Here is a 16,603-nt window from a genome sequence, read left to right on the forward strand (position 1 = left end):
CACTAGAACATCATTACGGTCTATTAATCGGTTCCTCCCCCCCCAACTAGTCTCCTTTCAGTTTGCACATATCCTGGGCACACCCTCCCTGCCCTGCCAACTTAAGACTTATCCCTACTTCCGGTCTGCATTTTGGGATCCAAACAAAAACTAAACTTATCAGCCTGTATTTGCCTTCCTTGCTAGGGAACATGTACATTGTCCAAGCTAACTGTTGCCTCCCTGCAGAAAGACACCTTAGGTCAATGAAGAATGAGTCATAATGGCAGTGATGTGCCTCCGAAGGTCTTCCTCACTAAGGAAGCCTACTGAAGTGCAGTAAAGGATTGTGCTAGATCCGTCATCTATGGAGAGCCCTTGGAAGCTGCTGGTGTGACCGCTGTCATTGCCACAGCTTTAGATTTTAGTATGCATTTAATATTCTACTCTACAAGGCAAGGCAAGCTTGTAGCTCAGTCTCAAGAGGAACTGGACTGAGAAGCAGAGGTTTCTTGGTTCAAGCCCTGGTATGGACAAAACATGTCCCCCTATTCCCAGAGCACAGGTAATGAACCGAACCCCCAAATACTCACATAGGCCCCTGCGATGAGCTATGTAACTAGGACAGGCTCGAGCACTATTGACTGATAAAGCAGTCAAGAAAATGCAATGGAACATAACAATAGAGATACATTGGAATAAAGCAAATAAAATAACAAGAAAAAAAGGGCTGATTTAAAAGAATCTAGCGTTAGAGCAGTCCTCAAGGAGTTTGTTCCACAAGTCAGTAAAAGTTGCTTGACCCTGTTTGTGACTCTGGGACTGAATTGTACAATTCAGTGCTTTATAGAAAAGTACTGAGATTTTGAAGTCAATTCTTTGACATGCAGGCAGGCAGGGCTGAGGACTGTGAAGAGGTTATCATAGCAAAATTGGTGGGCTAGGTTCCTCATTATGCCCGAAGCTGCAGAGGTGTTAAGGAAAATAGCAGCAGTCTTACAAAAGGTAGTGACTGGGGAGCTGGCGACCAGCTCAGTGAGGGGGTGGTAGGGGGAGAAAGCTTTGGTTGAACCACCTAAGCGAACTGCCTCAACTACTGCTGTAGTTCCAGATAACTGTCTGGTATTGGGAGGGGAAATATTTCATCACTTTGGGTTACTTAGTACCCCTCCTGGGCCACCACCTTATTGTGGTGGAGCGGTTTGCGTGTCCCAATGATCCTAGGAGCTCCGTTGTCTGGGGTTTTATGCCCCTGGTAGGGCCACCCATGGCAAACAGGTCCAGGTGAGGGATCAGACAAAGCGTAGCCCAAGACCCCCTAATGATGGAAAACAACATTGGTTTCCCTTGCCCGGATGCAGGTCACCGGGGCCCCCTCCTGGAGCCAGGCCTGGGGGTGGGGCACGTTGGCGAGCGCCTGGTGGCCGGACCTCTGCCCATGGAGTCCGGCCGGGCACAGCCTGAAAAGGCAACATGGGACCCCTTTCCCATGGGCTCACCACCTGCAGGAGGGGCCAAGGGGGTAGGGTGCATTGTGTGTTGGCGGCCAAAGGCAGGGACCTTGGCGGTCTGACCCCCGGCTGCATAAACTGGCTCTAGGGACATGGAATGTCACCTCTCTGGTGAGAAAGGAGCCTGAGCTGGTGCGCGAGGTTGAGAAGTTCCGACTAGATATAGTCAGCCTCACCTCGACGCACGGCAAGGGCTCTGGAACCAGTCTTCTCGGGGGGGTTGGACTCTCTACCACTCTGGAGTTGCCGATGGTGAGAGGCGACAGGCAGGAGTGGCAATTCTGGTTGCTCCCAAGCTCAGTGCCTGTATATTGGAGTTTACCCCGGTGGATGAGAAGGTAGCCTCCCTTTGCCTTCGGGTGGGGGGACGGATCCTGACTGTTGTTTGTGCCTATGGCCCAAGCAGCAGTTCAGCGTATCCACCCTTTTTGTAGTCCTTAGAGGGAGTGCTGGAGGGTTCTCCTTCTTGGGGCTCCCTCATCCCCCTGGGTGACTTCAATGCTCACGTTGGCAATGACAGTGTGACCTGGAGAGGTGTGATTGGGAAGAACGGCCCCCCTGATCTGAACCCGAATGGTGTTTTGTTATTGGACTTCTGTGCTTGTCTTAGAATGTCCATAACAAACACCTTGTTCAGGCATAAAGGCGTCCACATGTGCACTTGGCACCAGGACGCCTTAGGCCGCAGATCGATGATCGACTTGGTGGTCGTGTCATCGGATTTGCGGCCGCAGGTTCTGGACACTCGGGTGAAGAGAGGGGTGGAGCTGTCAACTGATCACCACCTGGTGGTGAGTTGGCTCCGATGGTGGGGGGGCAATGTTCCCTCTAATTATTCATGTGTCTGAGCAGACATACAAGTTCCCTGAGCAGATGGGTACGCTGTGGCCACACACCAGTATCACGCTTGTTCAAAACCTTGGATCATAGCAAGCTACATGGCTTATTAAAAGAATCAAATGACAGCAGCACATAAAATGAAAAAGACAAAAATCTTGTTGTGTACTATGCTATATGTGAGAGTCCTGCTTTAACCATATGAAGAGTCTCACCGCTTTTCACCGCTTGTTCTTCTATTTGCCATTCAACCTTAAAAGAACCGCATTTCTTTTTTACTTTGGCTTGATGAGTGGATGTGTCTCTGCCCGTTCGTTTCGCCATGATAAGGGATTAGCATTTGCGTCTCTTAACTCCGCTGCACTGTTGTTAGCTAGCTAACGTGCACGGCGAGTAAAGGCAGGGCACCTACGCAAACACTGTCAATGCTGATTGGCTGCGTAGCGTAAGTGAACTGTATCGGATTATTGGCTGGACACCTGTCGCTCATTGAGTTACGTTGCGAAATGGTACAGAAAACAATATTACTGGATCATATCGGTTCTAAAATTAGATATTAATTGATACGTTTCTGTTTAATTTTATTTTGTGCGCTGCATAGTTTTTCTTGTGCGCTGAGTATGTGCAAGCAGTGCGCGATTGCGCAAGCTCGCAGTTTAGAGGGAACATTGGTGGGGGGGGGTGCCGGACAGACCCGGCAGACCCAAACGTATTGTGAGGGTCTGCTGGGAACGCCTGGCAGAGTCACCTGTCAGAAGGAGCTTCAACTCACACCTCTGGGAGAGCTTTGACCATGTCCTGGGGGAGGCGGGGGACCATGTCTGAGTGGACCATGTTCCATGCCTCCATTGTTGAGGCGGCTGACCGGTGCTGTGGCCGCAAGGTGGTTGGTGCCTGTCGTGGCGGCAATGTCCGAACCCGCTGGTGGACACCAGTGGTGAGGGATGCCGTCAGGCTGAAGAAGGAGTCCTATCGGGCCTTACTGGCCTGTGGGACTCCTGAGGCAGCAGATAGGTACCGGCAGGCCAAGCGGAGTGCAGCTACGGCGGTTGCCGAGGCAAAGACCCGGGCATGGGAAGAGTTCGGTGAGGCCATGGAGAACAACTTTCGGACGGCCTCAAAAAGGTTCTTGTCCACCATCCGGCATCTGAGGAAGGGGAAGCAGTGCACTGTCAACGCTGTGTATAGTGGTGATGGTGTGCTGCTGACCTCAACTCGGGATGTTGTGGATCGGTGGATGGAATACTTCGAGGACCTCCTCAGTCCCACAAACACGCCTTCCAATGAGGAAGCAGGGCCTGGGGACCTGGGGATAGGCTCTCATATCTCCGGGGCTGAAGTTGCCGAGGTAGTCAAAAAACTCCTCGGTGGCAAGGGGTGGATGAGATCCGCCCAGAGTTCCTTAAGGCTCTGGATGTTGTAGGGCTGTCGTGGCTGACTCGACTGTGCAACATTGCGTGGACATCGGGGGCGGTGCCCCTGGATTGGCAGACCGGGGTTGTAGTCCCTCTTTTTAAGAAGGGGGACCGGAGGGTGTGTTCCAACTATAGGGGGATCACACTCCTCAGCCTCCCTGGTAAGGTCTATTCAGGGGTACTGGAGAGGAGGGTCCGCCAGATAGTTGAACCTCGGATTCAGGAGGAGCAATGTGGTTTTCGTCCTGGGCGTGGAACAGTGGACCAGCTCTACACCCTCAGCAGGGTCTTCGAGGGTGCATGGGAGTTTGCCCAACCAGTCCACATGTGTTTTGTGGACTTTGAGAAAGCATTCGACCGTGTCCCTCGGGGGGTCCTGTGGGGGGTTCTCCGAGAGTATGGGGTGTTGGGCCCGCTGATATGGGCCGTCCGCTCCCTGTACGATCGGTGTCAGAGTTTGGTCCGCAGTTCTGGCAGTAAGTCGAACTTGTTTCCAGTGAGGGTTGGTCTCCGCCAGGGCTGCCCTTTGTCACCGATTCTGTTCATAATTTTTATGGACAGAATTTCTAGGTGCAGTCATGGTGTTGAGGGGGTCCAGTTTGGTGACCTCAGGATCGGGTCTCTGCTTTTTGCAGATAATGTGGTCCTGTTGGCGTCATCAGCCTGTGACCTCCAACTATCACTGGATCGGTTCGCCGCCGCATGTGAAGCGTGCTGGGATGAAAATCAGCACCTCCAAATCCGAGGCCATGGTTCTCAACCGGAAAAAGATGGAGTGCCTTCTCCGGGTCAAGGAGGAGATCCTGCCCCAAGTGGAGGAGTTCAAGTACCTCGGAATCTTGTTCACGAGTGAGGGAAGAATGGAGCAGGAGATCAACAGGCGGATCGGTGCGGCATCCGCAGTAATGCGGACTCTGCACCGGTCCGTAGTGGTGAAGAGAGAGCTGGACAAGCTTCTGCCTCAGGGTGTTGGAGGGCTTGAGATGCACAGGGATGTCATGTTTGCTGAAAATCCTCCTGAGCTTCTCAGAAAGCCCTGCAACATATGGAATGACAATGTTGTTCCATTTCTTGGCCAGTTCTTCTGTCTCCTCTGCGTTTTCTAGAGGATTTGAGGGAGGACCAGCCACGGTAGCGGCAGGTTTTAGGTGTTCTTAAAAAGGACTTGTTTGTATAGAATTGGGCATCATTATATGCGGATAAAGACGATAATGATAAGGCATACAACAAATTCTTGCAAATTTTTAAAAAGTCATGACAAAAACTGTCCACTTAAAATTCTCTAGAAAACCAAAGTATGATTATAAACAGTGAATTGCAATTTATTTATGGAGAGAAAATCACTAAGATCATCAAAAACCAAGTCAACCACCCAAAAGATTTTGCAGTTAATATGGAGACCAATAACATGGAGGAGTGAATAAATTTAATTCTATTTTTGTGAATGTTGAACTAATCCTAGCTAAGAATCTCAGCTCCAGCAACAGCACCCAACGTAACTAAAACTCAGAAATAAATCCTAATTCAATTTATATTAAATAGTTAAGGAGAAAGAAATTATTAATTGTCCAGAGTTAAAAAGTGAGATATCCAAAATGCTTAAATTACATTTTCAATCTTTTTTACCGGCAAGAAAATAGCAGTCATTCCATTATACAAAATTGCAGATAAACACTAAACTTCAAAGATTACAGACCTATTTCAAGGATTACTGTGACCTTTCGGTTTTTTCCAGGACCTCAAAGCAGGCAAGAACGCAGTGGGACAATATCCAAAAAGCGAGTCTTTATTAAAAGATCAATTTGGCAGTCGACCTGGACCGCAGGGAAGCACTCGTCCAGTCTTCCGGGGCGCACAGAGAGCTCCAGCGCGGAGCCAACACGGGAGTCAGGTCCTGCGCGTTCGTCAGTCCAGCAGGGCAGCGTGGAGACCTCGAACGAGCAGGGAGAAGCGTTTAATCGAGTTTAAAAAAACAAACAAAAAAACAATGATGAAACAGGAGTCAGATTTACCATCCAGATACGATAACTCGCCGACGCTGGTAGACAGGCGCCCCGACCTTAAATAGGTGGCCTGACGTAGATTGCTGAACAGGTGGGCCCGCCTGCAGCGCCTGCTGTAGCAAATATCAGCTTCTTCACGCCCCCTGCAGGAAGAAACAAGCAGGACCACAACAATACACGACCCGGAACCCTGGATCCCAACAATTAGTGCCTAGTCCAAAACTATTCCTATACATCAATGATACAGGCAAGATATCTGTGTAGATTCTTTTCCATCCAGGTCATAGTTATCCAAGGTAAGATTTCTGTGCCAACTGGCCTCTTTTTTCCCCAAAATAATGAGTCCAGTTGACAAGGCATCACACTTTTCTAATTCCTATTTGCAGATGACACAAATATCCTAGGGTGTGGTGAGAATTTAAAACAACTTTTGAAGAAAATCACACCAGAAATTAATTAAATGCAATCTTGTACTGATATCCAATTGAAAAAAAATGCTGGAAATCATATTCATGCTAAACTATCCAAAAGTAGTTTTGTCATATCCAAAGCAGAACACTTTCTAAACTATAGATCACTCCACACCCTTGACTGTTCATTATTATTAATCTTCTATTGCATAGCGGTGTGGGGTAACACATACATCAGTTCTTTACAAATGTTCTTCATTCTAATGAAATAAGCCTCATTTTATCTCGTCTCATCTCCTTAACTACTTTATTATTAACCTTCTATTGCATAGCGGTGTGGGGTAACACATACATCAGTTCTTTACAAATGTTCTTCATTCTAATGAAATAAGCCTCATTTTATCTCGTCTCATCTCCTTAACTACTTTATCCCTTTCAGGGTCACGGCGAGGGTACACAATGGGCAAAGGTAGGGTCCACCCCTGGATAAGTCACCGGTTCATCACACATATGAGCAATTGTGGGTTCAGTACTTTGCTCAAGGGTACCTTGGCAATGCTCTAAAATTGTTCTGGCACCTTCTCCTACTACCAGAACACCTTCCATGTTTTGGCGCTTGAACCAAAAACCCTCTGCTTCCCAGCCAACAGAATGAGCTGCCACTATCAGAACAATTCACAACACTGTCATTCGAGAACACACAAATCTATTCTTTATGAAACCAAAACTACTTAAACTTCATGAACTTGTAAAACCTCAAACAACAATATTTATGTACAAAGCAAGAAATGACCTTTAAAACTCAAAAAACTAAGAAACAGTTCTCTATTTCAGTTTGCTGGAGTGAAAATCTGAAACAGTCTCACTACATAGCTTAAACAATGCCTGAACATGTATAACTTCAAACACAAGTATAAAGATTCTATCTTCACTAGATATACAGAGAAACAATCTTAATATTTATAATTTACCATTCATTTGCCATGCTATTACTGCTGTTGTTGTTGCTGCTATTGGTGCTTCTGCTTTTACAGTTTATTTTTTCACTGTAGATGTCATTGCCAATCAATGTGATTACAACACATGTTGACATTTTGCTAATTCTAATAAAGTTCTCTGTAAATGTGACATCTATTGCATGTCTGTTTGTCTCAGAGAGGGATCCCTCATCTCTGGTTCTCCATCAGGTTTTTTTTTATACGTGACGTGAGTCAACCATTAAGGGGTAGGACCCTATAAATATTTACTTCTTCCTTCTTGAACATGTATATTACATACAAAAGTGCATGTGAAACAATTTGTCTATTCTTACTTATTATCTATCTCTCACATTTATTTATTTGTCTTTATTTGTATTTGCATGATGTTCATAGGATTTTTCCAGCCTTCTCTTCAGTGCCTCAATGTGGAAAGAGGAGGCAGAAAGGCCTTTCTGTCCAGAAGGCCCCTGTCTAAAAACTGTGAAACAGAAAACCAGAAGCTTGTTCTTTTCAAAAGGCCACCCAGCATTTATTCAAAATCAAAAAGGAGTCAGGATTACAGAAGCCGATGAGTCAAAATATAAACGAAGATGCACCAAGCAAAAACCTAGTGATAAATCAAAACAAAAAAACCAACAGTTGACTGGAACATAAGTCGCGGCTGCAATGCCTCCGGTCTCCGAGGTACCTGAATGCTCAATGGGCCAACTGTACCTCTCCAGATTTGGGATGATTCCTTATGCTGTCTGTTGAATGCTAACAGACTGTTAGAACTTACAGCCAAAATTCAAGGCAGGACCCAAGAAGGCAGACAGGGAAGGCAGCTTTCAGTGAGCTAAAAGTTTTTTTTACAGGATATTTACAAAGGTGAAGAAAAGTGCACATGCTGCTCATGAACAAAGTGTAAAGTCAAAACGCAGTCTGGTGCTCGTCAGCGAAGGAAGACATGGTGACCACCAGAAAGGACAAATCGATCTTAGCCTAGTGTGGAGGCAGCCAGAGCGAGAGATGGGTCAACCACACCCCCTAGTGGAGAAACATAACAGCACAAACCAAACAACACAGGACCATAACAGTCGGGCAAATCTTGAGGTAAGAAGGCAACCTGAGGTGCATGGCAGGTGGGTTCACAGTCCAATCCACCTCAAAAATGTCCAATAAACCATGGCGCAATTCCACCTGGAGTTTGGATGATTCCACCTGGAGAGAAAGGACAGCAAGACCTTCTGGTCTGGTTGAAGGAGATCTTCGGCAGTTGGCCTGCTTCTGATTGGTGGGAGAAACTGAGAAGGGCAGCCCATACCTGACCCCAAACGGTTTGGCAGCATTGTAGGTTGACTTGAACTAATGGTATCATCACCTCCTCATCCTGCATCTGGAATAATGGGGGTTGATACCCCAGGGAGGCCATGAAAGGGGATATCCTGGTAGAGCCTGAAACAAGGGAATTGTGGGTTTAATCCAACCATGGCAGGAAGGGCTCCAGGTAGGATTTGTAGGTAGGAATATGAGTTGAGGCACAATGCAGGGCACCCTCGAAAGACTAATTGGCCCTCTCAGTCTGGCTATTTGACTGAGGATGGTACCCTGAGAAGAGGCACACCATGGCCCACAATGTCAGTTAGAGCTGATGAACCCTCTTGGATGAGAAGTGAAACATCTCCATGGAACTCAAACAGTTCAGGTGCTATGATTTAACTACCAGAATACGAGTATAATTTTTATGAATGCAGTCAGACAGTCCACCAAGCAGGTCTTACTTTTTAATCCTAAAACTACACCTTGCACCATTTCATCTCTTTACTTTGAGTAATATGAATCTAATTTGGACTACTCAGATATTGTAGCTATTAGACTATGTACTATGTTATTAGATATTACATTTTATTCCAAACTTCATAATTATAGTAGTTTAGTTAGTAATTAATCATTAGTTTAACGCTTTCTATATTAATTATTATATATAATATACAATTTTTCTCAATAAAATGTCTGAAGGATATCTTACTGAGCAGGTATATTGTAATGAAAAGGTTTTCGTATTTTCTCACTTCATTTTTGTTGCAGGATCAGTGTAATATGCTGCCAACTCGCCATTACATGGAAGTCATGTGATGGCGAGCCTTGTGAAGGGCTTCTGAGAAAGCATACATTTAGCGAGCAGCTTTTTTCACTTCCTTATTCACTTTTGTGGTTTTTCTTTGCTAGAACAACCCTTTTCTCCCCCCACCCCCACCCCCACCCCCACCCCCCTTTCTAATCAGCCGGCCTTCATTTTGAGTCATAGTGCATTGTGATACAGCAGTGATGGCAGTGTCGGTCGTTTTGCCGCTGCAGGATCTCATCGCCTCCTTGGACAAAAAATGTTTGCCAAGAATTCTTCAAGTTTATTCTGGAGTTTATTTCCAAGGTAATCAATTCTAGGATTTTACTTGTGGGTGAATTGTAAGAAATCTCACTTTAGATTGTTTCTATTTTGTATGTGCATTTCTTTGCTTCTACACCACAATTTAAAGGTCACTAACATATAGAGTTAGAGTAAAAGTTGTAGAAAAATTGATCATAATGTATATAAAATAATATACATAATGTAAATTAAAACCATACACTATGTAAGATTGTGGAGTTACATAAGAACAGATGAATAGACTTATTGCTGCAAGTTGAAAGTGTCTGCTTGCTCTTTTTATACTCCATTTCTTTTTTAACAGGGTCTGTATATGACGTTTCTGGTTATGAAGTGTCCTTTTCTACTGGAGATTTAATAAAAGTAATTGACACTGAGCTTGTGTCCGTTTGCTGCGAGGACATCAGCATGAATGAGAAATTTGAGCTCCCTATTAACTACACAGGTCCGTTTGAAGATTCTCCCCAAAACTGCAAATCAATTGTTTTTCCCAAACTGACCACTGCTGTTTTCTTAGGCTTGTTTAAGATGGTTCCAGAGATGATACCATACAGTTCAGTAGAAGAGATGGTGACTCTTATGCCTGTCACGCTGGAATCCAGCTCCTCCTTCACCTTCACCAGCTGCTCCAAGATAGCATTCGAAAATCTCACAGTGGGGGCTGGAACAGTTTTGACAGTGCTCTCTATTGAGCGGAAAGAGGGCAAAGAAGATAAACTGCGCTGTAAGGTCCAGGGTCACCATGAGGCAGCTGAAGTTGCCATCCCTCTTTCTGTCCGTGGGCAATTTGCGGAGTGTGAGCAGGAGGAGTGCTTCACCCTCCAGCAGATTTTATCATCACCATTGCTGAATAGTCGAAGGTTTCGCTTCATCGGCAACAAGTGCGATCGACCACTAGTTCTCACACCAGTGTACCAGGTCCGCGCTATCATGAACTGTAAGAGGAACATACTGCTGCTGTGAATTCATGTAGAGAAAAGGAAGGGGAGAAAATATCATAGCGGATCTGTATTTTATAAAACTAGTTTATGTCATTTTCCAAGAACTGGTACACAGTTCTAATCTTTGGAAACTCCATGACTACCTAGAAATAGCTTCCACACCCATAAATACCGCAGTGCCTTGGTAAGCAAATTTACCCAGCAATGCACTTGACAGCTTCTCTTTTTTTGGAATAAATGGTTTCCCCATAACAAACAAATCAGCACCTAACTATTTTTATGATCACAAAAATTAAAGTACATCCCATGAAGTGAGGCTGTATTATTCAGGGTGTTCAGGGTACATTATTATATGATTTAACCTGAACTCAAGAAACACCCTAGAGGTCCTTGAGGAATTTGAGGCTTACAAATTACTTTTTGAAAAGATCAGATTTAGCGGGGAAATTGCAATGGTAAAGTTACCACTTAAACTAAATGGTATTCAATTTCAAGAATTATATTTTGTGCTCTTTTTTCATATACAATTAGCATTTTATACTGAGTTACTTCACTAATGTTTTTTTAATTGATTTCTTACAGTAAGAAAGGAAATCCTGAAGTTTCCCTCCAGCCTTGAGGTTGATGTGGTCGATGTCACAGAGGATTGTAAGGATGTGACTTTCGAAAAGCCACTCAGTCTGACAGAGGTCTTGTCTGAACCAAAAGAATCTTTCCCTGTGGTAGTAAACATACTGGAACCGCCTAAAAGTTTTTCTCTGCTGAAGTGCAACTGGATGCCACAACTTAGCCTGCACCAACACCTGGTTTTCCACAAAGCAGGAACCACGGGTATGGTTATATTATCCAGTATGAAAAATCAAAAAACACAGAAGTACTTCTTGGTTTCTGACATATATGGCGGACGATTTCGGAGGCAGCCAAGAGAATTTAATTCAGTGTACGAGCTCTATGTTGCATCACTGCAGGCACCTGGTCTGAGAGTCAGTGTGACAAAAAACAGCAAGGAGGTGGAGGGAGAAGGTCTGCCTGTCCTCAGTGTGGGTGAACATCTGGAGGTTGTCTGCTGTAAATGGATGAAGTTGCCTCATCCAGGCCACGCTGGGAAGTCTGAATCTGTTGAGGCTTTGCTGTGTCAGCGTCTCCCGGAACCAGGTTACCTGGATGATGATAATGATGACGAGGAATGCTTGGAGGATGGGAAACAAGAAGTTATTCTTCCCCTGTATATGCAGAATCACTTTGTGGAGGTGCTGACTGAAAACAGAAAGTACAGCCTTAAAGATTTGGGAAAGAAGTTTAGTTTACCCCTGGACATTAAAGTGGTAAGCCGTGATCCTAAACTGCAGAATGACCCTCTGGCTGGGCTCCCATGCCTCAGAATCGAGAGTACTCTGTTCGAACCAACCATCCTGGCAAGCTTCCCGCACAGTCCAGAGTACTGCTTTGAGATCCCAGCTCAGTGGATTTCGATGCATGTGTCTTTCACCACAGAACCCCTTCCATGGCATGACAATCAACCACCTACGTGTCATGTGGAAAGTGTGACAGAGGTGACAAATACATTCTTTTATGAATTTTGCAAAAGGGACAACACAGATGCTCCACCTCCACCTCGACCACCAAAGTCTTACAATGATACATGCAAACAGAAACCGCGCGAACATCAATCGCAAAGGGGCAGTCCAACAGAATCGTTAGCCAATTTGACTTTAAATGTCAAAAAAAGGCCCCAAGCTATGCTACCTGACGTGAGTATGGATTTTCTTCAGTAGTTTGTATATAATACATATATGATATGTATCACATATACTGTGTGTGTGTGTATATATATATATACTGACTCTCATATATATATATGAGAAATGATTATTTTGCAGGATATACTGACTCTCATATACCTGTATATAAAATATACTGCATATGTGTGTGTGTATATATCTATATATATATATATATATATATATATATATACTTACTGGTTATAGACCTACTGGTTCCTCTTTTATAATCATGCAGATTATCTCTGATGAACAGGCTCAACCTGTAACGCTTCGAAAGCAGCCTGCAGTGGAAATGACAATCTGCCAGGCTCAGGCAGACATGCTTCTAAGAATGAATGACATGAAGAAAAATGGTAAGACCTGTTTCTGGCAAGTTTTGACCATGAGAGTACCACTGATGATACCGGTATGTACCACTTTTAAAAAGTGGGCAAAAAAATGTAGTAGTAACTGGAAGAATATCATCTCTCCCCAGTGCCACCACAAGTCCCCGAAGAATCCGCTGATAGCGACCATGAATACGAAATTGTGGAGGAAAAAGAAAAATACTGAAAAAGAAATGCTGGTTATAAGAAATATTTTTTCAATATGCATTTATTTTGACAATTTCCTTTTCATAATCCACATAGCTTTTATAACAGATGCTATATAAATACAGATGAGTTGAATATGAAGTATCTTCCAAATCTTTCATTCAAACATTAGTTCTATACTAGTTGCAGCTTTGGAACTCTTTGAATGTGTAACAATGACAATTCTTTACTTTTTGCATATTTAGAAATTTAAAAAATATATATCAGTGATTCAGATTATTTTTGTAGTTTTTTTAATCTTGTTACCACCATACAAGTTACATTTTGTTTTGCTTTACTCTTCTAAGCTTATATGCAGTTTAAATGTCCTTTATAACCAAAGATTTTACTATTAAAATCAACTTAAATGAATCGGTAAGAACATTAATATTTTATAAATTTTTATATTTTATACAGTATTTTAGCATGTAATATATGACTTCAATGTGCCATGCTGGAAATAAGACCTAAAACCAAATTAATTAAACATGCATAACTACAAGCAGTAATGCAAGTGCACTTTTTGAAGTACCGGTATTAATTCAACATCACCAAGCAGACGTCAAACCAAGGATAATTGCAGAATTCAGTTCATCTAAAGTAGTGGAGTAAAAATAAATAGAAAATAAATGTGCTTCTACTGAGGTGAACTTAAAGGCAAGAAACATAAGGTCCTTTTGAATCTTTTAATTTTGCTAGATGCTGTAGAGAAAAGTGTCATGGATTAAAAATATAAATGCTCTGACAGCAGAGAAAAGCCAATACAGGTGGTTGAAAACAAGTTTATATCAGGAGCAAAATTAAGAAATGAAGGAATCTCAGAAGCATCCGAAAGAACATGGAACTATAAAGATGATTTGTGTTCACTACTGAGAAGGAACTGGTTTTATTCATCATTGTCTGTGGATTTGTAGTGGTCTTCATCGATTGTAGAAAAGATGTGTCCTTCATTGCTTAGGAATTCCACCACTTGTCTGTTAGACAACAAAGATGAACACTAGTTTAGAACACTTTTTGAATTTTTACAAAATTAAGCAAACATTTTTTAAAGAGGAAATAATACAAAATTAAATTATGATAGGTTATGAACATTTGTTATCTTCAACATTTTAAGAAGTCCAGTTAAGTGAGACCAAGCCTCTTTGGCTCTTACTTTATGACTGACAGGCCTATTCCACTGAGTCTCTGTTTCAGTTCCTGAATGCTGATCCCCTGGGGGTATGGGCAGCTTCGTATCAAACTCAGCACCTGAAAAATTAACAAGCAAATAAATACATGACACGTGGGGCCAAACTCAAAAAGCAAATGTAAATCAATTCCTTATTTATCTCAGAAAATACATTTCAGACGCAAAATAAGATGCAATGCAATTTGATTGTCTGGCTCAAAGTTCTGAGACATAACATCATCACAATTGTCTATTGAAAGCTTCAGATCAAATCCTAAAACTATACCTAGTTCAAAAAAGGTGAAAACTATACTCAGCTAAATTTATTTAGCTGGCTGATGGCCTTGGACCTACTGCTCTTATGGATAATCAAAAACGATCATGGACAATAACCTGATTCTGGTTTGCACTTAATCCATTGTTGGCCATCATGTCCACTCCTGTGTAGCTCCCTCCTAGGGTTTCTGTGTTTGTTCGCGGCATCTGAGTGGAGTTACTGTTCACTCGTCCTCCACCGCTACCCTGAAATGACCCAATTAACACAATTTTCAAGTAAATGCAGTAAATTAATTTGCAATGAAGGCCATATTAATTTTTATTTTGTAGTAACATATTCAATAAGAAAGCAGACATGTTCTCAGCTACACAGTAACTGTAACACCATATTAATTTCCCCAAAACCAGCTAATATTTAATTAATCTAACTGGCCCCCCCAAAAAACCTCTTAACGTCACATTTTTGTATAATTATACTCATTATTTCTTGCCATGCTCTTAGGTGTCCCGAGGATCATGTGTGCCTGGACAACTTCCAGCATGTGTGAGGTGATTTCATTCATGTCCTCTAGGGGTCTGACACTGAATGCCACAACAGATCTATGGTTCTAGCACAGCAAAAACAGAAATCAGTCAAAAAAGAGAAGAGAGAAAGTACAGACACTTCTTCATATTGCAAAGAAAAGCATCTTTAAATAAAGAAGCATATTCCTCTTATGCTAGCGAATGGAAAGATCAAATATTTCTGGTAATACTGGACAAGATTTAAGAGAGAACCCTCACTTGAAATGAACGAAGATTGCCAGAAACTTTCACATATGTGTCAGGAGGTAGGACAGTGCTATCCACATTAGGGTCCTATAGAGAGAAAAAACATGATTTAATGGGTTAAACAGTCTAAGATATTATATTGTATTGGTCTTTGGCATTCTTCCAACTCCTTTAAATCAGTTAATCAGGACCTGAGTGTAAAGTTCATAAAATCCTATGTGAAAATGAGTGAAAATGGAAGGTTTAGATGACTCTGCTTGTCTCTGTATGTCTTTTTAATCTGTGTATTATTGTGTTATTCTAATAACACAATTATACACAATCTATTCATATAATTCAAGAACAAGTGTCTTAGACACAAACTGCCAATGTAATCTTAGGCACATTTATGAAATGCACAAGTATACAAATGCCTCTGTTCTGGATGGCTATAGATCAACTGTAAGGAAGTTATGAGCAGCGCTGCAATAAAAGTAGTAAAAATAGCATTTGTAAAGTTCCTCACTGACCTCTGTGTCCACCCATTGCTTCACATCCATGGGAGCAGCTGTCATGTCATCTACCTTGTACTGGATGTTGGTCATAGATTTGTCTGTGCTTCTAATGACACCCACAAGCGTAATCTATGAGTGAACAATCAATTTTTAACAAATACACTTGTAAAATTTTGCCAGTAAAATAGTAAGTTTCATTTGCATGGTTCATTTTTACTATGACTTCATTGCTTTATATTACCTGGACAACTTCTACATCTCCTACTTTAAAGGCTTCGTCGGCCTGGGAGGCTGACATGAGCTGCGACACGGTGCAGGGGATTATCTGTGTAGCACGGGATCTCTGCAAAACCAACCAGAAACATAAACGCACATTAACGCACTGCCTCTAAAAATGCGGTCATTAGGCTCTACACGAGGTCATGCTAAAATGTGGCAGGAATGTGGTAGATATAAGGCTGTAATCCACGGTTATTTGATTAATTATGATGAAAAGTGCGGTAGGATACCCCTTTCTTCTCTCCTCCCTGGGATAACGCAGGTGATGCGAAGCCTCCCGGAGATTGTGTGTAACCACCGGCCATATTAGATTCATTGTAACCTGTCACAAACAAAAAAGCAGAGAACGACAATGTCCTCAGACAATGTCCGCTATGTTTGTCATTTCTCCGAGTCAGTCAACTAGTTTTATTCAAGCTGTCGTTACCAATAGATGCACACTAGCAGAAAAGGGAAAAACTTTAGCTAACTTTAGCAAGTACCATAAACAACATTCTACGTCGGGTTATTCAAAATTACACTCACCCTGATTCCACATGTTGCCAAACTGCATTAACTAAATGTGCCCAAATTGAGACAGTGAGGGTCACAAAGAATAGATAACAACACACAAACGACGAGACACTTGTGTCGTCCCGCGCATAATATTGGTCTAGAGCGCATGCGTGGAATAGAAGTGCCGCCAAGGCTGACGGCAGCAATGGGGATATTTCGCTCCTCGTTTTGCCTGTCAGGCATTTGTGTGTGTGTGTGTGTGTGTGTGTGTGTGTGTGTGT

The 16,603-nt window shown here is 42.9% G+C and overlaps 2 protein-coding genes across 3 annotated transcripts; one reads left to right on the forward strand and one right to left on the reverse strand.

Moving 5' to 3' along the window:
• Positions 1-9,389: 9,389 nt before the first annotated feature.
• themis2 (thymocyte selection associated family member 2) lies at positions 9,390-13,358 on the forward strand. 2 transcript variants are annotated; one of them, XM_057045147.1, is made up of 6 exons: positions 9,390-9,545; positions 9,847-9,987; positions 10,060-10,479; positions 11,066-12,234; positions 12,503-12,620; positions 12,743-13,358. In XM_057045147.1, exons 1-6 carry the CDS (start codon positions 9,443-9,445, stop codon positions 12,817-12,819), a joined length of 2,028 nt encoding a protein of 675 aa, XP_056901127.1. In that variant the 5' UTR covers positions 9,390-9,442; the 3' UTR covers positions 12,820-13,358. The 2 variants fall into 2 exon arrangements, with proteins under 2 accessions (XP_056901127.1, XP_056901128.1); XM_057045148.1 differs by having other exon boundaries at positions 12,521-12,620.
• Positions 13,359-13,511: 153 nt separating this feature from the next.
• rpa2 (replication protein A2) lies at positions 13,512-16,513 on the reverse strand. The gene is made up of 9 exons (XM_057045151.1): positions 16,353-16,513; positions 16,058-16,149; positions 15,790-15,891; positions 15,564-15,677; positions 15,067-15,141; positions 14,775-14,891; positions 14,401-14,529; positions 13,993-14,087; positions 13,512-13,813 (listed from the first exon to the last, which is right to left on the reverse strand). Exons 1-9 carry the CDS (start codon positions 16,378-16,380, stop codon positions 13,726-13,728), a joined length of 840 nt encoding a protein of 279 aa, XP_056901131.1. The 5' UTR covers positions 16,381-16,513; the 3' UTR covers positions 13,512-13,725.
• Between the last annotated feature and the right edge of the window lie 90 nt (positions 16,514-16,603).

This window comes from Takifugu flavidus, chromosome 10, assembly GCF_003711565.1.
Source record: "Takifugu flavidus isolate HTHZ2018 chromosome 10, ASM371156v2, whole genome shotgun sequence".
NCBI classification, from domain to species: Eukaryota; Metazoa; Chordata; class Actinopteri; order Tetraodontiformes; family Tetraodontidae; genus Takifugu; species Takifugu flavidus.

Coding starts and splice junctions, on each gene's coding strand:
- rpa2 (XM_057045151.1), bottom strand. CDS start 16,380: ATGCAGTTTGGCAACATGTGGAATCAGG. Junction 15,892..16,057: donor AGGGAGGAGAGAAGAAAGGG/GTATCCTACCGC, acceptor TTGGTTTTGCAG/AGATCCCGTGCTACACAGAT. Junction 13,814..13,992: donor ATAGGCCTGTCAGTCATAAA/GTAAGAGCCAAA, acceptor GTTGTCTAACAG/ACAAGTGGTGGAATTCCTAA.
- themis2 (XM_057045147.1), top strand. CDS start 9,443: ATGGCAGTGTCGGTCGTTTTGCCGCTGCAGGATCTCATCGCCTCCTTG. Junction 9,546..9,846: donor TTCTGGAGTTTATTTCCAAG/GTAATCAATTCT, acceptor CTTTTTTAACAG/GGTCTGTATATGACGTTTCT. Junction 9,988..10,059: donor GCTCCCTATTAACTACACAG/GTCCGTTTGAAG, acceptor CTGTTTTCTTAG/GCTTGTTTAAGATGGTTCCA.